Source organism: Chanodichthys erythropterus, chromosome 9 (assembly GCF_024489055.1).
Source record: "Chanodichthys erythropterus isolate Z2021 chromosome 9, ASM2448905v1, whole genome shotgun sequence".
Classification (NCBI taxonomy): domain Eukaryota; kingdom Metazoa; phylum Chordata; class Actinopteri; order Cypriniformes; family Xenocyprididae; genus Chanodichthys; species Chanodichthys erythropterus.
Window position 1 is genome coordinate 36,852,178 of NC_090229.1, and position 22,482 is coordinate 36,874,659.

General features: G+C 36.8%; 1 protein-coding gene across 1 annotated transcript in view; it reads left to right on the plus strand.

The window, feature by feature from the left end:
- The window catches only part of tcf7l1b (transcription factor 7 like 1b), a 70,754-nt gene extending 48,798 nt beyond the window's left edge, over positions 1-21,956 (plus strand). The window contains exons 5-12 of the mRNA XM_067395504.1: positions 7,707-7,839; positions 7,923-8,025; positions 10,421-10,504; positions 16,238-16,378; positions 16,619-16,778; positions 17,467-17,574; positions 18,358-18,409; positions 20,784-21,956. Coding sequence (XP_067251605.1) covers positions 7,707-7,839; positions 7,923-8,025; positions 10,421-10,504; positions 16,238-16,378; positions 16,619-16,778; positions 17,467-17,574; positions 18,358-18,409; positions 20,784-21,253 — 1,251 coding nt within the window. The 3' untranslated portion in view covers positions 21,254-21,956. The remainder of the gene's footprint in view (positions 1-7,706; positions 7,840-7,922; positions 8,026-10,420; positions 10,505-16,237; positions 16,379-16,618; positions 16,779-17,466; positions 17,575-18,357; positions 18,410-20,783) is intronic.
- Positions 21,957-22,482: the final 526 nt, after the last annotated feature.

A 22,482-nucleotide genomic window follows, 5' to 3' on the forward strand; every position in this document is an offset into this window, starting at 1 on the left:
AAATACAGAAGGATGACTGACAATGTCATCATTGACTCTTGGCAGCCAGAGGGCATTCAGTGTGTGTGTTTGTTTCAGTCTCCGCTACCCGGTTCAGACTCGCTTTGCCACAATAACCCCTGAACTCTCTCTAACCTCTGAAGCACCATGGGATAATCCTTAAAAACACAGCATGCCTTGTTTCACCACCCAGCCGGGCCATTAGGCCTTTATTGTATTTACTTAATATAACGTTATAAAATGCATGCACTCGCATTAGGGGATCAGCAGAAAATGTGAAGTGTAGATGGGTAATGGCAATCAAATTAGCTGTGTATGAGAACGCAGTCTTCCTTCCTGTGGCGTTCCTCCACCCTGACGCCCCTCTGGCTTTTGCTTAACCTTGGCGTTGGCTGGAGGGTTGTTTGAGAACAACATCTGATGTTGAACGTCAGACTGCGATGAGGGAAATTTGCGTCAAGGTGAGAGTAGGGTGACTGAGGGGTGAGCTCTGGTGTGTCTTTATGGTTTTTATTTAAAGAGCAGACTGGCGCCATGAATACGACCTGCTCCGGTGAGCGAAAACTATCACCAAACATCAAGTGTCCATTGCGAACCTGAAAAATATCACATGTAAGATACTCAAGATGGAGCTCAGTTCTAATGTGATAGATGTGTATCCATCTTGTTGATCATAGGTTGACTTTTTATCATTATTGAAATTGTTAGCTATTCAGCAAAGAAAAAATATTAAATTGTATTAAATATTTCGGCCATTAGAATTTATTGTTGCAATCTATGGAAGCACGTCTGCCTTGGTTAAAAAAAAAAGGCAATTGTGACTCTTTTTGTAGTTGCGACATGAGAATTTCTTGTAATTGTGAGTAACTTAAATTTTCTTGTAATAACAACTTTATATCTCACAATTGCGACTATTCAAATTTCAAGTGCAATTAAAGGAAATTAAGTAACAGATGTGAGAGAAATTATGCAAAAGTTGCGATTACAGGAAACTCGCAATTGTAAGAATGTCTCGCATTTACTTGTAATAGCAACTTTATATCTAAAAGTTGCAACTATTTCTCATAATTGTTACTTTATATGTCACATGCAAATTACAAGTGCAATTATAAAAAATTAAGTTGCATTTATGAGAGAAACTATGCAAAAATTGCGATTACACACAACTCACAATTGTAAAAATGTCATAATTGTAACACATTTTCGAGCAACTTTTTATCTCATATGTGACTAGTTTTCTAAGTTGTAACTTTATATATCACATATGCAAATTACAAGTGCGATTAAAGGGAATTAAGTTGCAGATTAGGCAAAAATTTTAATTATAGGAAAATCGCTCGCAATTACTTGTAAAAGCAACTTTTTATCTTAAAGTTTCAACTATTTCTCAAAATTGCTACTTTGTATAGCACATATGCAAATAATCAGTGTAATTATAGGAAATTAAGTAGCAGATATGAGGGAAATTATGCAAAAATTGCGGTTACAGAAAACTCACAATTGTAAAAATGTCATAATTGTAACTCTCATTTTCTTGTAATAGCAACTTTTTATCTCATATGTGACTAGTTCTCTAAGTTGTAACTTTATATATCACATATGCAAATTACAAGTGTGATTTAAAGGGAATTAAGTGGCAGATTATGCAAAAGTTGTAATTATAGGAAAATCGCTCGCAATTACTTGTAAAAGCAACTTTTTATCTAAAAGTTGCAACTATTTCTCAAAATTGTTACTTTATATATCTCACATGCAAATTACAAGTGCAATTATAAAAATTAAGTTGCATTTATGAGAGAAATTACATGAAAGTTGTGATTACAGGAAACTGCAATTGTAAGAATTTCCTGTAATTGTGACTAACTTGCATTTTCTTGTAACAACAACTTTATATCTCTGTTGCGACTACAAGTGCACTTACAAGTGCAATTAAAGGAAATTAAGTGGCAGATGTGAGAGAAATTATGCAAAAGTTGCAATTACAGGAAACTCATAAATGTCTCACATTTACTTGTAATGGCAACTAATCTACAAGTTGCAACTATTTCTCAAAATTGCTACTTTGTATATCACATATGCAAATAATCAGTGTAATTATAGGAAATTAAGTAGCAGATATGAGGGAAATTATGTGAAAGTTGATTATAGGAAAATGTTGCAATTGTAAGAATTTCTTGTAATTGTGACTAACTTGCATATTCTTTTAATAACTATCTCAGTTGCAACTATTTCTCATAATTGTTACTTTACATATCATGTATGCAAATTTCAAGTGCAATTAAAGGAAACTAAGTGGCAGATGTGAGAAATCATGCAAAGTTGCAATTACAGGAAACTCGAAATTGTAAATGTCTCGCATTTGTAATAACAACTAATCTAAAAGTTGCTACTATATCTCAAAATTGTTACTTTATGTATCATGCAAATTATCAGTGTAATTATAGGAAATTAAGTAGCAGATATGAGGGAAATTACGTGAAAGTTAATTACAGGAAACTGTCGCAATTGTAAGAATTTCTTGTAATTGTGACTAAATTGCATATTCTTTTAATAACTTTATATCTCACAGTTGACACTTTCTCATAATTGTTACTTTATATTGCACATATGCAAACTACAAGTGCATTTATAAGAAGATTGTATAACCTGAAGATTGTACAAAACAAAAGAGTTAGATTTAAACAAACAGGACAATCCGCTGTTAGTATTCATCCTCCCACAAATACACTCGCATGCTAAGCTTTGTCAGATTGAGCCCATAAGGTCAGTATGCTAATGTGTTATTCTGTTCACTCCTGAACGTTCAATAATTCAGGAGACAGGTTTGCTTGGTATTCTGCTGCACCACCTTTAGTGTGTGTGTGTCTATGTGAATACAACAGGGCCCTCACTGTTTAGTGTGTGTCAGCATGTGATAAGCTAGGCCAGTTGATTAAGTTAGCATAGCGACGAGGCCTCAGATGGGAAAGCTTTGTGGCTTGAGGATTGGGATCCATATTGTACACAACCAACCACCGACTGCGTGGGAGTTTTTCAATACAACTCAGTGGAGAATTGTGGCTCTTGAAGTAAGAAACAGTTGTACATTTCCATGATCCTCTGTCTCTCTCACTCATAAAGTCCCATCCAGAAAAAAAGATGTCAGTGGCATGTAAAAATGTATATGCAAGCTTTTACATTAAGTCAAGTCACCTTAATTTTAAATTCTGATCCAAATTCTGTTATAAAGCAGCTCTAAAAAAGACAATAGTGTCATTATTCAGCAGAAGTCAGTTCAGTAACTGTGTAAAGTTCATTGATTATGAAACAAGTTCATTTCAGCTATAAGCAGCTCTACAGAAGACAAAAGTGTTGTTATTCAGCTCGAGTCAGTGTTGATTCAATTCAGTTCAGCCAACGTTTAAATAGGGTGGATTTAAAGGTCATTCTGAGGGTCTCGTCCCATGGCCTAGTGGTCCATGACTTGCTCATGCAGGCAAGACAGGTTCGAATCTGCCTTCTTTCCTTCTTAAAAAAGGATTAATAATAACAATTCTAAAATCTACTTATTTATTAACTATTTAAAACTAACTATTTATTTTGGGAATAAGTATTTAAAGACACCTAATATAAAGTGTAACCAGAAAGTTTTCTCTTAGGGTTAGGTTATAGTATTTATAACTAGCTGCATATAAAAACAATACAAGCCTCTGCAATTTAGATGGCGACGTACGTGTGTGTGTGTGTGTGTGTGTGTGTGTGTGTGTGTGTGTGTGTGTGTGTGTGTGTGTGTGTGTGTGTGTGTGTGTGTGTGTGTGTGTGTGTGTGTGTGTGTGTGTGTGTGTGCTTGCCTCTAAATGCTGATGTCATGTTCTGCCCACTCTTACATCCGCTTCCTGCCTTGGTGACAAACAAGCCTCAGCTATCCCAGCATGCCATGCATTCTCCTTTTTTCCTTTTCTTTTTCTTTCCTCCTTTTTTTGAAAGGACTCCACAAAGACTCAGAACCTCCCACTGGAAAGGAGAGAGAGAAACACACACACACACACACACACACACACACACACACACACACACACACACACACACACACACACACACACACACACACACACACACACACACACACACACACACACACACACACACACACACACACACACACACACACACACACAGAACTCAGGAGGTTGTTGGTAACTCTTGTACCTAGGGGCTGTTTGCCTAGTAATTTATCTCAGATGTGAAGGATTCAGAATCATGTTTGGCTGAGCAAAATCCTCCTACCCTCTTGAACACGGCCTCCACAGCCAACTGAAGGCCGGTCTCCTTTGCCCGTCCCAGCAGAGCCGTGCCCTCTTGGCCAGACCGTCATGGATTCAGTCTGCGCAAACCCTCTGCCAGCTCCAGACTGACACTAATACTATTTAGCTTTCCTTTAGCTCTGGTATTTATACGTACTCTCTCACACTCGTGTCCTGTACATGGTGAATACCATAATGCCCTCAACTTGGCAGTCTGGGAATAGTTGACAGCTTGTTAGTGAATTTTAAAAGCTGTTGAGTCTTTCAGCGCCACAGATCGACCGTCCCCACTGTAGTCTGCCCCCTATTGACAGGATTTTGATCAGGACATCAGAATGTAAGATATCTGTACACATTCCCGGTGGTCTTATAGTTAATCAATCAACAATATCAGACAAAATTGGATAATTGTACTCACAGCTTTGTTGTCATTTAATGAACTAGAGCAGTGGTTCTCAACCATTTCGACTCCAAAGCCTCCATTGTAAATAAACAATAATCAAATAGTTTTTCCAGTTGTTCGTGATTTACTGCATAAGGATTTTAAAAAATATATTTTCTAATTGCAATTTCTACCCAATAAAATTATGTAAATGTATATTGAAAATACCCATGGAGCTTTAAGATTTTATTAATTTGTCTTTTTCCGGTTTAGAAATCAAGCTTTTAAAATAAGGCTACTTCATATTCTAAGGATTTTATAGATTGTTGGAACCAGTGTTGTCGAGTGGGAGAATTTCAGTTAGAGATCTTGATTTTTTTATTTTTTTATTTTTTTATTTTTAGCTTATTATAATCATTGCTTTGACTTTTTGTTTTAAATAATAGTCAGATTCACTGTTAAATGTAATATTTGAGCAGATCTCAAAATGAATATCCATACGTTTATCCAATAATGCCTAAATTCACTTCTAAATTTCGTCTAATATTTGAATTGAGTTTTATTTTTCACAATATTTTAAAAACTGGCCATTTTATCTGTGATAGGCTATAACATCAAAAATAATTAGTGACTTCAATATCCTTATTGTTAGTTTTTTACTCTGCATTACACGGGCATATCAGTGTTGTAACATTAAAAAATAAAATTAATGTTGTAACATCCGATAATACATAGTACTTTTGATATTCGACATTATCTTTGCCACCACGTAGTGATAGAAATAAAGGTTGTGAAGTGACTGCAAATATAAATGAGTGAGGTGGTCTATAGTGTCTCTCCACACCTCTTAAAGCAGTTCTGCTCACACCCAAACTCCAAAATCAGTTCGCTGTGGTTTCAGCAATGTTTTCAGGGTGATGAAATATTGATGCAGTCATTCCCCAGTCCTACAGATGTGCTGCCCGAACCACAACATCTCACTCGCTTTTACTAACAAACAGTCAAATGTGAACTACTTTGTGCAACTTCATTAGTTTGCAGAGATTTGGGTTTCGTTACCTTAAATGAGTGTTATAATTACATGCTGTGCATGTATATCATGATCTACTGGTGTGTGTTATGTGTTATCTTGGAGTTGTCAGTGCATTGAGCGACAGTTATATGAGAGGTTGTCAGGTATATTTTGTGTACACAGGGCTTTGGTGTGGCATTGGGTGTGAGGCTGTCTGGCACAGCGCTCAGCTCTTCCAGCATTCCTTGGTGCATGGCCAGATTGCTTCATGCTTGTCATTAGGGCTGCACAATATATCAAAATAGATCAAATGTACAATTTGTGATATGCATATCACAATGGCTTGTGATAACTGAATGATTTTAATACTTAGAAAAGTCAAACTTTTAGGTTGATGCAGTCTGAACCCATGACTGTTACATATGTGTGATATGCATAATGTTAAAAAAATGTTATGCGCAATAGAGAACTCAATGTGGTACTCGCATGCAACTCTCGGACAGTGTTCAATCACAAATTCAGTTCTCTTTTGTAGCTTATTGCCGAAAACACACAAACTTATGTCAAAATGCCTGTCGTGGGGAGTATTCACATAAGCAGTCATTTATGTCTTAAGTGGATGTGTAACAGTATATTGGATCCGTGCATTCGGTCGTAAAGTGACAGCAGCCTAATAAACCTGCTGCAGTCTGTCATTAATGTTAATCAAACAACAAAAGACAGAGAAAATCAATCACTGCTCTTGACTGAATAACTTTTAGAGCTTTAATAAGAATCAGTGTTTATTTAATTCATACCATGAAGAATAACGTTTTTTTTTTACATTTGATTTTTACATTTTTTTGTACATTATCGTATTGCATCCTGCTTTATTTAACAAATTAAAGCGTATCACATTTTCTTTAATATCGTGCAGTCCTTGTCTCACACACATACAGATAAATATCCTCATATATGAGCAACCACTGGCCTCTTTTTACCCAAGAACCATTGTGGTTTTACATCGGACACACATTCTGCTAAATGCACAACAAATTCAATTAAAACAGTGACAAGTATTTCTCAATTAAGTGTCATTGCTTCAGGTTCTCAATTATTGAAGACAAGCAAACTGTCTGTAGTAAAATAAAGGGCAAAGAAACTAATTACAAGCTATAAAACAAATAGCCTAAAAACAAAGATGCTAATTGAGTAAACAGTGCTTTATGGGTATCTAACAGCATCAAGTGTTCGAGTCGTATGCAAATGTGAAATGTATTGCCACAGTCGGGTTCTTGGAAGTAAAAATCACATTCATTTTCTCCAAAGGGGAATTGATTTTGAACAATGACTTATACTGTGAGCTCAGAGGATGTGAATCCATGGTATGTGATTTTTGCCATCAGACCATATGATTTTAACTTATTTTTTAAATAATTGTTGAACGACGGAACTCCTGATTGAAAACTACATTACCCATGATTCTGCAGAGAAATCTCGACCAATCAGAGAATCATGATGCTTTCAACAGCTTTTTTTCTACGCTCTCAAACTACTTAAATAAATGTAATTCATATCAGCTTCTTTAATTCATTGTATTTCTTTCCTTGTTTTTTTTTTCTTTGCATTCAACTGTCATTCGCACTGCTTCATGGGATTGTAGTTCTTTCCCTCACTAAAGCGATTAAGTACCTTGTACCTTCTTTTTTTTATCGATTTTAAAATACGTTTTTGCTTCAAAACAAAGTGTGTAATGTTGTGATTCACCTCGTGGCTGGTTGTTTAGGTTCATGCCTTGTAACTCTTAAACAAAGTTTTTTTTTTTTTTTAAATCCCTATATGAGAGGAATACTTCTGGAACAAATACCACAGGAAAAAAGCGTGTGGGCATGGATGCACCGTGTAGATTTACTGACTTGGTCTTAAATTATTAAATTATTTGCTGTCACTAACCTTACATACGAGTAATAGTGATGCTTATGCTGAAAAAAGGGTTGATTTTGGATTTCTAAATCATCGCGATCTGACCCTCTCTCGCTCTCTCTTTCAGTCTAATAAGGTCCCGGTGGTCCAGCATGCTCACATGCACCCCCTGACCCCCCTCATCACCTACAGCAATGAACACTTTTCTCCAGGAACTCCTCCAACCCATCTTTCGCCAGAGATACTGGACCCAAAGACAGGTATTACTAAATCTACTTGCACGTTTTAACTTGTGTTTTTGTCTTCCATCATGTGAATTACTGACTGTGTACCTCTGGTCCAGGTATTCCTCGGACCCCTCACCCCTCAGAGCTCTCGCCCTACTACCCACTGTCCCCTGGGGCCATGGGGCAGATCCCGCACCCATTGGGGTGGCTCGTCCCACAGTGAGTCTTATTAGTTACTATCCATACACCCTGATTCAAGTCAAACCACCTTTACTTCTATAGTACTGTATACACAGATTGTTTTAAAGCAGCTTAACAGTGATAAACAGGATCAATGAATCAATGATCCAAACTTCATAGAATATTAGACAAATTCTGATGTAAAGCAGCTCTAAAAGACAATAGTGCCATTATTCAGCTGAAGTCGGTTCAATGTTGATTCAGTTCAGTTCAATAACTGTGTAAAGTTCATCAGTTATGAAACAAGTTCAGTTCAGCTCTAAGCAGCTCTACAGAAGACAAAAGTGTCATGATTGTTCAGTTCAAAAACTATAAAGCAGCTCTAAAAGACAATAGTGTTATTATTCAGCTCAAGTCAGTTCAGTTGATTCAGTTCAGTTCATTATCTGTAAAGTTCATCAAATATGAAACAAGTTCAGTTCAGCTCTATGCAGCTCTACAGAAGACAGTAGTGTCATTCAGTTCAATAACAATGTCGATGTTGCACAATTTGTAAATTATTCCGCTATAATCCATCTCTACAAAGACTCTACAAATTGTCATTATTCAGCTCAAGTCAGTCTAGTTGATTCAGTCTAGTTGATTCAGTCTAGCTGATTCAGTCTAGCTGATTCAGTCTAGCTGATTCAGTCTAGCTGATTCAGTCTAGCTGATTCAGTCTAGCTGATTCAGTCAATTTCAATAACTGTAAAGTTAATCAATTATGAAACAAGTTCAATTCAGCTCTATGCAGCTAGACAATAGTGCCGTTATTCAGTTCAATATTGATTCAGTTTAGTTCAATAACAATGTTGATGTTGCAAAATTTGTCAGTTATTCATCTATAAAGCAGCTCTAAAAGATAGTGTCATTATTCAGCTCAGGTCGGTTTAGTTGATTTGGTTTAGTTGATTTGGTTTAGTTGATTCGGTTCATTTCAATCACTGTAAAGTTCAGTTATTGAAAGTTCAATTCAGATCTATGCAGCTCTATTGATTCTGTTCAATAACAATGTTGATGTCGCAAAATTTGCCAATTATTCAACTATAAAGCAGCTCTAAAAGATAATAGTGTCATTATTCAGCTCAAGTCATTTCAGCGTTGATTTAGTTCAGTGCCTGTTAGGTTCATCAATTATGAAACCAGTTAATTGCATCTATACAGAAGACAATAGTTTTGGGGTTCAGCACAATAGATTGTTTGCAATCACGTGGTTCTGGTGACGCGCAAAATACCGTTGGAGGGCAAGCAGTGAAATTAGAATGGAAGAGATGGAGAAAAGTCCTTTCTGTGCTGGTTTAGAAAGTTATAAACAGAAAATCACAACATATGTTGGATGTGATCTTTATGTTATGAAGATGAGTGACTTTTCCACTGAATTGAAAGACTTTGGTAGATATAGAGGATGTAAAGCTGCCGTCACGTTGCGTACATATTTAATCTGGGTTTGTTTATATCGCGCTGCCTTTCTGCTAGTGAAGTTAGGGAAGTATTTTTGATTTTCTGTCGCGATTGTGAAAAATGTCGCCATTGTAGATAAATAAATTTATGCTGAATCGAGAATTGCAACAGGAGCTCACATCATCGTTCAAAGAAAAAACTGGACTGTGTAATACGATTGTTGCCTTTTATACGTGTAAAAACACATTATTAAGGGAAGCAGGTTGAGGAGGTGACGGGAAGACGTATATCAAATTTAATAATGTCACTGATTTAACCCACTACCTCTCACTCAATAAAATAATCACATAGTTGAAAGTGTTATCTTTGTTGTTGAATCGACTTCTGTAAGCTTGTTAAACATTTATTTGGACATTTTCTACTATGATGGCTGAAGCAGCAGCGCGTGACACTGCTCTCATGGTAACCAGATCAACATTGTGAACGGAATACTACAAAACTGAAGTGAAAACACCATTAAATGGGATAAAATAGCTTCTCTCAAACAATAGCATGAAGAATGTGAATATTTAACCAAGTCAAAAACAAATAAGGTAAGCAGGTATCCATATTCATTTCAGTATCAGCAGACGCAAAACGCTATTAAAGGCGACAACTTTTAAAGTTAAAAAACGGTATAAGTTATGTAAACGATATAAACACCTTCTGGGTTCTCGATTTTATCGATTTGAGCAACCCTAAACGACGCAGAACATACGAATTTTGAGTTTTTGATAGATTTCCTATATAGAAAAATCACTCCCTGCCCTCCAGACTCATTCGCGCTGCTGCTGTGACGTCATGTGCAAACAACCTATTCTGAGTGTCAATGTTGCAAAATTCTTCAATTATAAATCAAAATAAATTCAGCTATAAAGCAGCTCAACAGAAGACAGTAATCATATTGTCTGATTCATACTGATTCACACTCTCTTTCTGTCTCTGTTCATCTCAGGCAGGGTCAACACATGTACCCCATCACCGCTGGTGGTTTCCGTCACCCTTACCCAACTCTTGCCATGAACGCATCCATGTCCAGGTGAGTGTGTGTTTCCAGTTTCATTTTCCCATACCATGTCATTCTTCACACTACACTTTTATTTCCGGTTCATTACACACACACACACATACTCCTGTGGATGAGAGTGAGAGTGTATTTTACCTCTGTACGTCAGCTGCGTTATTTACACTGCTCCTGCAAAACCATGTCTGTTTGGAGTTCATTCACAATCGCTCAAGAAGAAATGGATCTGAATTGATGAAGAACAGCTCTTCCTATAGTGGAAGCACTGGATTAAATAAAAGTCATCTGTACTGAGCTTCTCTTGTTGTGTGTGTGTGTGTGAGTAATTTGTTGAATTATTCATACGGAGTTCATAGTGATCAATAGCCCGTTTTCCAGACCTTTACAACGGTTGTCAGTACAAGTGCAAGCCCAGCCGTGCTTGTCTCTTCATTGGTGTTTGTGGGCTACACTTTCTGTAGCTAATTTGAGAAGTGCCCTATTCATAGTGTTTGATTAAATCCCTCCTTCATTTAGTCCTAAATGGAAAAGGTTTTGCTTTACAGTAAAAAGATAGCCTTGTGATTTAATGGTACAGTCAAGAAGTTCTGGTAATATTTTGTGAGAAATAAAGGTCTATTGTTGAGCAATATGCGAAGCTCATACAGCAGTCACTTTGAAAACAAGTAGCTTTCTGTTTGTCAACTTGAACCTGTTGTGAAATCTGCGTGGGGAAATCTTCACACAAAATTTCAGATTTCTAATAAAATTGATTTTGTTGACGAAAATTGGCCGAACAAATGTAAATGTGAATGCACCTTAAAGCAGATATCTGAAAGTCATACTTTCAGTCTAAATTGTCTTTTTGAGGTTTGAAGAGGAGGGCAGAGAAAACATTAGTCATTTTTTCCGGTTCTGGATGACGACAGTTCTTTATTGTGTTCACCTCAGTAGAAGCTCTCAGCGCTGGAATCAGAACCGTGTTCCATTCATCTGGTTATAGGAAGTGGTTTCCTTGGAATTTGGAAAGTGGCGTATGTGTTTGGTAAGGGGGGAATGGACTTGAGTGTGGCACACTTTTTGTTACCACAGTAACCCAGCACTTTACCTGTAACAGGAGCAGATAAAGGAGCTTTTTAGCTGGTGCTTTATTTGGACCATATATAACATTTGAACAGGAATAAGAGTGTGTTGTGGCACAGCATTAAGACCCGAGTCTTTGTGTATGCTGTTCAGGGATGTTTAAAGTAAGGCTGTGTATTGCCAAGAATCTGGCGATACAATACGATGCGATATATTGCGATACTGTAAGAAAGGCGATATATTGTGATATTTCTTGGGGTTTTTTTAGAAAAAGGATGCAATTTTAGAAAAAACGGTCATAAAGAACACTCCACCATATGCATAAAACCTTACAAACAACTTTATTGTATTTAATCATTACAGTATCATTTGCATTTATATCAATAATCACTATTTTGTGCAATCTAAGGGAAAATAGTAAAGTACTGCAGGATTCTCTGTGTATAGGTTTTTAAAAGGTTCACAGTATAACAGTTTTTAATTTCTAAACTATTTAACAACTAGTGCATAGTCCATTTCATGACTAAATATCTGTTTTATATTTAATACTGTACAGTCTAATATATAAAGTGTTATTTAAATAACCTGCTGAACAGAGCTGGTGCAAACATATTCACATGATTGTTATGATCAGATGCTTTCTTTATGCTGTCACCGCTGTCATTTTTTGTTTTGTGTTTATTTTGTTACTGAGAGGAAAACCAGCAATACATAACGTTACTACATATTCTATCTAAATGCCTCTCAGCAGCGTGGGTCGCGTCGGGATGTTAAGTGAGCTCTCAGATTCAATTTTAACATGTCATATTTTGCAAACAACTGACTCTTGTCGATCTCCTTAGTGGGTTCTTTATAGTTAAAGCCAAAATGAGTCCACATTTCAGCTCTGTATGTCGCTGGAGTGGAATAATTCTATCGTCTTGTGAGCTGGGTTTGCTAACGCTAGTGATGCACCTCATGCTTCTCCGGCTACGCGTCAGTTTACGTTCTGAGATAAAACTGCCATCTAGCGGTTGAGTTTTATACAGTCTGTGGTTTAAACTGAACACAAAGCCACGAACCTGGGATGTAAATAAATAAATATCGATACAGCGTTTTTGAGAATCTATACAGTATTGCCAAACATAATATCGCCATATTCATGTGTATCGATATTTTCTTACACCCCTAGTTTAAAGGCCCTGATATACTTCAAGAGGATTTTTAGAACTAGTGTGATGCCATTGTGAACAAAATCAGGCGAAAACAAAGTTCGCTTCTGGAATTGTCCGAAATAGCTTTCTGGAAAAAAAGAATGGAGAGAAAATAAAAAAATTTAAAAAATCAGTCGCTTCACTCCGAGCAGAATCAGTATTTAAACATTTGTTCATGCGTTCCTTCTGTACCATTACCGTTCCAAAAACTTGATTAGAAAAAATACCAGTTATTTATTTTATTTTTAGCCTATACTTTATACCAGAGCTTGAATTACACTTTATACTAAGAGCTTGTGACTAAACCTTGTAACTCGAGTGGATCCTCAAACTGTCGGCAAACCTCATCCAGAAGCTCCACCGCCTCATTTGGCTCTGCAGTGAGCATCACTCGTGTTTTTTGAGACTGTCTCTGCTCGTTTGCAGTGCAAGGGTAAATGATAAACTAGTTCTTTGAATAAGTACTGCGTTTTCTTTATTCGAAACACAATGTGTGCAAAGGGAAAGGTTTTATGTATTTGCGGAGCGGAGAAGCGTGTCTCAGTCTGGTAATTGCTGTCTAGCCAATACAGCCCGTGCGTAACACCGTGTCCTAACCATCCGCGACGTCGAGACTGGAACAACAACACAAAGTATGGCATGATGATGATAATCTCAGGTACTGTTTATGTGCTTTATTTAATGTTAAAAGCATCTAATGTGAGTTTGAATATCATTTTGTGTCTAAATATTTTAATTTATTGCACCTATATATGCATGTTTCATTCGGATTACATTTATTTTTTCCATTTGAATTGGTTAATTTAAAAATAACCATTTCAAGCTTTCTATAGATATATTTTTCATCTGTGAGTCAAGTTTACGCTTTATTACACGCTCAAGTTCACTGAGACTGAAACGGCAGATATCGCATCCTGATTGTTTTCATTGTTTTACAAAAGCACAACGTTTTGTTATTGTAAGTTTACAGAAATAAAAGTAGACTCTTTACAGTTTGCATTACTATTATCTGTATGACCAAAATTATGGCGTATTTTAAGTTAAATGCAAGTGATCGCACCGGCGCATGTATGTCATGCAGCAAGCGCACTCTCCACCAGTAATGGGAATAACGGCATTACTAACGGAGTTACTTTTTTCAGTAATTACTAAATTATTAATTATTAAATTAATTACTTTCCCCCCGTTACAATGCCTTTACCATTTCTGGCAAAAAAGTGCTGCGTTACTATAATTGAGCTCACTGAAGCGGTTTTCATCCGAGTAGGCTCTCTCTGAGTCATAGGACCTGCAAAGTTTTTTTCTCTGTTGTGTGTGGTGGGGTGGGACACATGCTAATGGTGTGTAACTAGATAGACCTGCAAAACGTTTTATTGTTAAGAAATAGTACAGGTTAGTCATACACAAATATAATTTTACACTCATAATAATGTACGATGCTCTGTGTGTGTCTGTGTCAGAGCATGGGAGCGGAGCGCAAGCTCAAACCTTTGTGAAATGCTGGATCGAAAATATGTGAAATGAGTTATTTCTAGTCGACTAGTAGTTGTTCATTTAAGCCATTAGTTGACTAATCACATTTAAATGAATTTAATTTCTTAAATACTGGAGAGAATAAACCATAATAATGAGCGTTTACGTAATATAGGCTGTAGCACTCAAGTGCACGCATAAAGCTTGCCATAAAGAACCGGCAAAAGTAATGATTATGAATGTGACAAAAAGGATACAATTTAATTGTTTATTAATAGGGCTGGGCGATATAGCCGTAGTTCACTGACAAGCTACGCAATATCGCGTTCATTATCAAAGACGATTCATCTGTGATAATGAACGCAATATTGCGTAGCTTGTCAGTGATCTACGGCTCTGTCTATTAAATGCCGCTCCATTTGAAAGCAGGTGATGGAGATTTAGCGGTAATCAGGGAACCGGCTTTACTGACGAAATGCGTGTGACAATCGCATGCGATATATCGCCCAGCCCGATTTATTAATAAACTAAACTTTTCTGAATCAGTGTTGGCTGCAAAGATGTTGACATTGCTGACTCTCATCATCTCCGTGGACGCGCTTAGAGAATGCTCATTTCATTCGGATTACATAATCTTTTCGTTTTGTTATTATTTTGTTTGAAAGTAGACAATTCAAGCTCTCTATAGATATATTTCTCATGTCTGTGAGGCAAGCAGCCTATTCACTGAGTTTCGGTTCATTTATCTATAAGACGTGCTTCAGTTCACATGCAAGTGATCGCGCCGACACCTCCATGTCATGATTATATTGTCTGCTATATTTGCTTCTTATTTATTAAATCTTAGCAATTGGTTGATGAAACATTGATTAAAATTAAGATACAATTTTTACAAAACGAAATTCACTTTAAAGAGAGGCTTTCTACAAAACAAAACTTAATGAAGTGGTCAAAATCATGTTTGACCCACTCCATGTCTCCCGATATATTGCGCATCTTATGATGTATCCTATCTTACTCATGTTTTTCACTTTTCATAATCAAATAGACAAATTAAAAAAAATAACATAGGCCTATTTAAACAAATAATTTATTTTTAGACTTGTATTTAATATTGGGGGCATCAAAGTTAATTGACATACTTGATTTTTTTTTTTTTTTTTTTTTAAGTAATGCAATAGTTACTTTCCCTGGTAATTAGTTACTTTTATAATGATGTAACTCAGTTACTAACTCTGTTACTATTTGTGAGAAGTAACTATAACTAATTGCTTTTTTTAAAGTGCCCAACACTGCTCTCCACACAAACACTTGGATATGCACCTTAAATAATAGCGCACATTTATCTAGGACTAGACTAACATTAGAGCGAGCAGACTTGTACAGTTGCTACTACTTACATTTTTCAAGTGATAAGCCATAATTGAGGTCGATGAATGATAGGCGAATGTTTGAATTTCCTGCCGTGAACGAACTCTCCCTCACGGACTGCGTGACTTTGCCACTTCCTGTGGAGTTTTTATTTTTCTGCGGTTAACCGTCTTGGTCGACCAAGCCTCATCTAGTCGACTAATGGTTAATCATCTATTAGGGGGCAGCCCAAGTCATTTCAAAAAGCATTTCTGTTCAGAATGTTTAAACTTGATTTTGTTTTTGTTCCTGTTAAAATTTCATTTCTGTTTTTTGTTTTGAACCGGTTCAGAGCCTTGATTGTAATTCTAATTGAAAGCAACACTGACAAAGTGTGTAGAGGGCTGAATTTCAGAGCTGTTGCAAACACATCCACATCTCTATGATTTCTTAACTGCTGTTTTCTCACCACTGTCATTTTTGTTGTGTTTATTTTGTTATTGAGAGGAAAGCGCAGCACATATTTACATATTAATTCTCTCAGCAGTGTCTGGATGTTCACTAACAGTATATCACTGGTCACAAAGTCCAAAATCTTTTAAGATAGGAGATGTGATTTCCTTGGTCTCAATAGGCAATAATGGTAATTTACCTCTCTCTCTCTTTACAGTTTGGTGTCCAGTCGCTTTTCTCCTCATATTGTTCCTCATCATCCTCACGGTCTTCATCAGACAGGCATCCCTCACCCAGCCATTGTCTCTCCGGCTATCAAACAAGAACCCAACGGAGAACTCAGCCCAGCGGCTCACACGTAAGCACAAGCATACAACACATTTCTTGCTTTTTCAAAATGGACAGGCATCCTATTAATGCTCCATTCAACTAAATAGCATTAGCTCCACACTCTCACCTCCAAATATCATTTGGGAGAAAAATAAGTTTATCGTTGTTTTGTCTACCAACTCTCCACACTCCTCCACATCCGTCGTTCTCAATGTCACTCCCTCGCATCCAGTACAATGACTGATGCACCTGTGGTGTATGTTTACAGGAAGTCTCCAGGCCCGACTAAGAAAGAGGACGAGAAGAAACCTCACATAAAGAAGCCTCTAAATGCCTTCATGCTCTATATGAAGGAGATGAGGGCCAAAGTGGTGGCCGAGTGCACGCTAAAAGAAAGTGCCGCCATCAACCAGATCCTCGGCCGCAGGGTGAGTGAACAGTGTGTTTGTGATGCCGCTACGCCATTGCATTAATATCCATTTTGAGTGAACCAATCGCAACAAATGCTGATATTGAATGTGGTCCAAAATGTTTCCTGAATCAAAATTGTGTAGTCAATATGCAGAAAAATATTAAGCATCACAACTGTTTTCAGCATTGATATTCATAAAAAAAAAAAAAAAAAAAATCTGCATATTAGAATGATGTCTGAAGAATAATGTGACTGAAAATGCAGCTTTGATCGCTGGAATAAATCAAGCGCTTTCTAAAATTACGGTTTTAAAAAAAGAAATCATATTGATTTGAAGTTTTCCTGCAGTAATGAGTAAAATTATATGCATTACCCACAATCCTGTGCTGAAATTCAGGCCCTGATAAAAGATTGATGCTTGCCGTCCGTGTCCTGATACAATATTAACATGCAAAATGTCTCAATACTGTGCTTTATAGATTTTTCCCCCAACCTCTACATGAGACGTCTATTAAAAACATCTCCCGGACCTCATACACTAGTGTTTAAGTGACTATTTTTACACACGTGTTGCATATACACACACAAGACAGGGGTGTGTGTTCACACTAGTGTGTGTGTCGTGTAAGCACTGCCTGTATGTACAGTATATATATGTGTGTGTGTGTTTGCCCTTTGGCTGACTGTAGTGTTTGTGTTTGCAGTGGCACTCACTATCACGAGAGGAACAGGCCAAATACTACGAGCTGGCCAGGAAAGAGAGGCAGCTGCACTCTCAACTCTACCCTGGCTGGTCAGCCCGAGATAACTACGTGAGTCAGACGCTTCAGGATCCACCGCGCGCACACAGCCTTACACTCACATTTGACACTTTCTGTGAATGTGGTTCACTTTGGTGTCCCATGACTTCTTTTAATAAAACACAAATTTATTTTGTTAAACATAAAATATCTGTGTATATATATATATATATATATATATATATATATATATATATATATATATATATAATATGGCCAAAATAGGTCATCCTATGAATCATAATTTTGAAAATTTTATTGATTTTTTTAAAAATTACAAAAAATTTAAATAACAATCCTTAGTTTTTGTTCTCCCAAAAAAAATAACATTTGCACCTTTTATATTCATTCATGCATTTTTACACACAATTTGTGTTTTTGGTAGCAAGTTCACATTTGTCAATGCATTTGTTAACATTAATTAGCAATACATTTGTTAAAGTTTTTATGGCAAGTTTAAGGTGATTCCCATTGTAATAACAGTTAATTATGCATAATTGCAACTAATCCTAAACCTATCCCTAACCGTAACTCTATAGAAAGTACATGTAGTTAATTAATAAAGATATACAAATAAATTCACACCTTTCACCGAATTGTGTGTGAATTTCAGGCTCTATTTTGTACCCAATTCACAGAAAGTGGACTATTATTATTATAAAATTGCACTGCTTTTTAAACCTGCATTTGTCCTCACAGTATTTTTTGACTTCCTTCTGTATTTCTGACTCTGTATCTCTGTTTCCATCTCTCTCGCCCTCTGTTTCCCTCTCTCTCTGTATATATCAACTCCAGGGCAAGCGGAAGAAGAGGAAGAGAGATAATAAGACAGACTCAACAGCAGAGGGTGAGGACGGACACACACACACACACACTCACACACTTTTCTCTCTCGCCTTGTGCGTTTCTAACCCCGCTCTCTCCTCCTTGCTGACATGCAGCTTATGAGGTGCAGTGCTAGCGCAGGCAGGTACAGTACGTCTGCAGGCTCAGGGGCCATTCACACAGGACGTCCTCTCTGTTGAGCAGTCATTGCACTACAAATGGACTTCTTTCTGTGCTTCCATCATCTTGCACCATTAGCAGTGTCAGTACAGTGAATCAGTGTCAGCTCTGAAACGCTCAGATGGACGTGTGGGTGAGATAGAAGCGCACTGAGTGTTTATTAGGAGGCTTTATAATGCTCTGTTGCGCTCAAGGCCGTGTCCTGTGTGAACGGCTCCTCGGACGGCCGTGTCAGCGTTGTGATCTCATCCACAGTTTGAGTACCGTGACGTCAACAAATCGACACATGACGCCATTTCCATTTTGTGTTCAGTATTGTATGGGTGAATCTCATGAAAACTGTCAAGAAGAACATGTCAAATTCATATTTCAGTCTAAAATCAGAAGAAATAAATTATATTTTGCAGAAAGACAATGAAGCAACATGACAATTAAGTACATTTCCCACTGAATTCTCATTAATACTATGCAAGATTTTTTTTTAATGTTTATATAATATTATTTAGTTTAAATATTTAATTAAATTTGTTGACTATATATAAAATTACTATTACATTGAGAATTTAATGTGAACCATTAAAGGCACAATATGTAAGATTTTTTTATTAAAATATCCATAAACCACTAAGAACAATGTTATATATTTTGTTGACTGCGTACTTGCATTATCCCAAATGTTTCCAAGAATGTTTAAATCCAGAGAAATACACTATTTTAAACGGAGTGATGTCTCGTGTCATTACGCCACCTGTCAATGACGTCATATCTGCATTTTCCTCGATTTCAACACAGTAAGTCTTATTGTTTGAAACGCTTGTTTTCTTGATTTCCCGCGAGTGCCATGTTTGAAACACTATTCTGTCAAGTGGCTAACAGCGTAATTATAAAGAGCTTTATTTGTCATTCATCATTTTGGCTGCGTGAGATTCTCCAGCTTTGTTGTTGTTGAGCTGTTAAAGCTCTGCCCTCTTCTGGAAAGGGGGCGGGAGCAGCAGCTCATTTGCATTTAAAGGGACACACACAAAAACGGCGTGTTTTTGCTCACACCCAAATAGAGGCAAATTTGACAAGCTAATAAATGATCTGTGGGGGATTTTGAGCTGAAACTTCAGACACATTCTGGACACACCAGAGACTATTACATCTTGTGAAAGAGACATTATAGGTCCACTTTAATACATGATTGCAGTCTGAGTCCCGTCGGATTGCTTTCCATCAGCTGTGGGGATGAACAAGACAACTCCCATGATTCCACGCTCATTCATGGCACCATCAAGCTACGCATTTGTTGTTGTTTTGAATAAGCAACTTCTAGTGGCGAAACTTACATACTGTGCCTTGAATAATAATGGAAATTACAGGGGAAAAAAATTTAAAGGGTTAGTTCACCCAAAAATAAAAAATTTCATTAATTACTCACCTATATGTCGTTCCACACCCGTAAGACCTTCATTCATCTTCAGAACACAAATTAAGATATTGTTGATGAAATCTGATGGCTACATGAGGCCTGCATGTTATAAAGCGACAAGAATACTTTGTGCGCCAAAAAAACCCCAAAATAACAACTTTGCTCCACCCAAATATAAACACTGCTGTCCGTTAATGAAGATCTGATTTTGCAAAAAAAAAAAAAAATTTTGCTCGCTTGAGGTGGTTTTTGACTTGTGTGAAAAAGAGTTAATGCGAATAATGGAAGATGAAAACACATTTGCCAAATAAATTAAACCCACATGACTAATCGGCTGTTTCCACTGATGGTGTTTTATTGACTGTACGATTATTTAACAATACCACCGTCATTCGCTCAAACAACTTGATGGAAACAGCCCATTTTTGTTTTGTTCTTTTATTCGCTTCACGTTTGGATGGAAACCCGGAGTTTACTAAACGCAGCAAAATGCGAATCATCTTTGCGTGAACTTTGCTTTTCTGGTCTTTTAGCATTCACACACATACAAATGAAGTGAAAAGTATCATGTGACCGCATATTAAAATTTCCAGACGCATTGCAGTAATGAGAATTTGGTGGGAAAATCTGACTAATTTGTCCCAAAAATGTCTGTAAATATAATATTTGTGATGAAATTGCAGTTGAGGTTTCTGTGAGTGTATCATGACTTCACTGTTTCTATCTTCTCCCTGTAAATGGGGTGAAAAACTGTATTATAAATTCCCGCCGGCACTGATCTTGTGCGATTTCCGTCCTCTTTCAGATTTCTCGGCACGGAACAAGAAGCCGTGCATGCAGTACCTCCCTCAGGAGAAAATGATTGACAGCCCAGGCTCCTCCCACGGCAGCATGCTGGACTCCCCAGCCACGCCCTCTGCGGCCCTGGCCTCGCCCGCCGCTCCGGCCCCCACTCACTCCGAGCAGGCCCAGCCGCTGTCGCTCACCACCAAACCCGATCGCCACCATCAGCCTCACTTCCCTCTTCTGTCCAAACCCCCCTCCTCATGCTCTTCATCATCATCATCATCCTCCTCCCAGCCCAGCATCTCTCTCCCAACCAGCTCCTCAGGCAGTCAGTCAACTCCGCCTCTTCTCTCTCGGCCACTCCCCTTCTCCTCCTTGCATCCCTCCCTGCTCTCTCCGCCCTCCCCGTTCCATCAGGCCGCTCTTCACTCCCATCATGCTTTGTTCCAATCCCAGCCACTCTCGTTGGTAACCAAATCAGCTGACTGACTCTTTTAAAGCAATTCTTTCTTAATGTCTTTTAAATAATGCTGTATATTGCTTTTTACCTTTTTGGAGAAATAGATGTCAGGTTAACTTTTTTGATAAGTGAAAAGGAAATAAATATTATTGGTCAATATTTGATCATCTGCTTTTCTGTGTCTGTATAAAACAATGTATTTTTTGTAATGTCTACTTTGGAACTGGTTTCTTATTTGATGCATTTATTCAGTAATCTTGTATAAAGAATACATGTATTAAAAACTACTTTTAAAAGACGAGAAGGAACAAAAAAATTTAAGCTTGCCTGTAATTAATGGTAGATTTTTGGAGTTTAATTCATAGTTCTGGCAATTTATTAGACCTCTTTGCAATGGCCCCCTCTACCCCAGTTTTGAAGTGTGTGAACTTGATAAATAAAACTTGTAAATTGTTTCTAAAAATGGATGTTGTTGTCTTTTTTTTTTTTCTATCAATATTAAAATTTTAAAAAAAGATTGAATTGTAGCCTAAATTTAGCTGTCAGCTAGTTAGTTCCCATAAATGAAAAATACACTAAAAACAGGATTTGTAAAATGTTTTGGGGAAAAAGTCTTTTCTCACCAAGGCTGCATTTATTTGATTAAAAAAATACAGTAAAAACAATAATATTGTAAAATATTATTACAATTTAAAGGAACCGTTTTCTATTTGAACATATTTTAAAATTTATTCCTGTGATCAAAGCTGAATTTTCAGCATCATTACTCCAGTCTTCAGTGTCACATGATCCTTCAGAAATCATTCTGATATGATTTGATGCTCATGAAACATTTCTTATCAGTGTTAAAAACAGGATTTTTTTTTTGAAAGGGAACAGCATTTATTTGAAATATTTTTGTAACATTATGAATGTCTACTGTCACGTTTGATCGATTTAATGTATCCTTGCTGAATAAAAGTAAGATTTTTTTGAAGAAATGAATAAACGGTAATGCATTTGTACTAAATGGCAGTAACTTTGGCATTACATTTTGTTTAAAATTTTGTTTTATTTTCCTGTCTTCTTAAAAAAAAATTGTAATGGGGAAAAATCATTTAGTAACAGGGTTGCACTCAAAATGTGCTGAATATAAAGTAATTCAAATATAAATTTAATTTGTATTCACTATCAATTGAATATGTTAAAATGATTACATTGTATGATTTAAATTGTTGAATGTATAAGGGTCAAAGACGAAAAAGGGTTTTAAAGCATC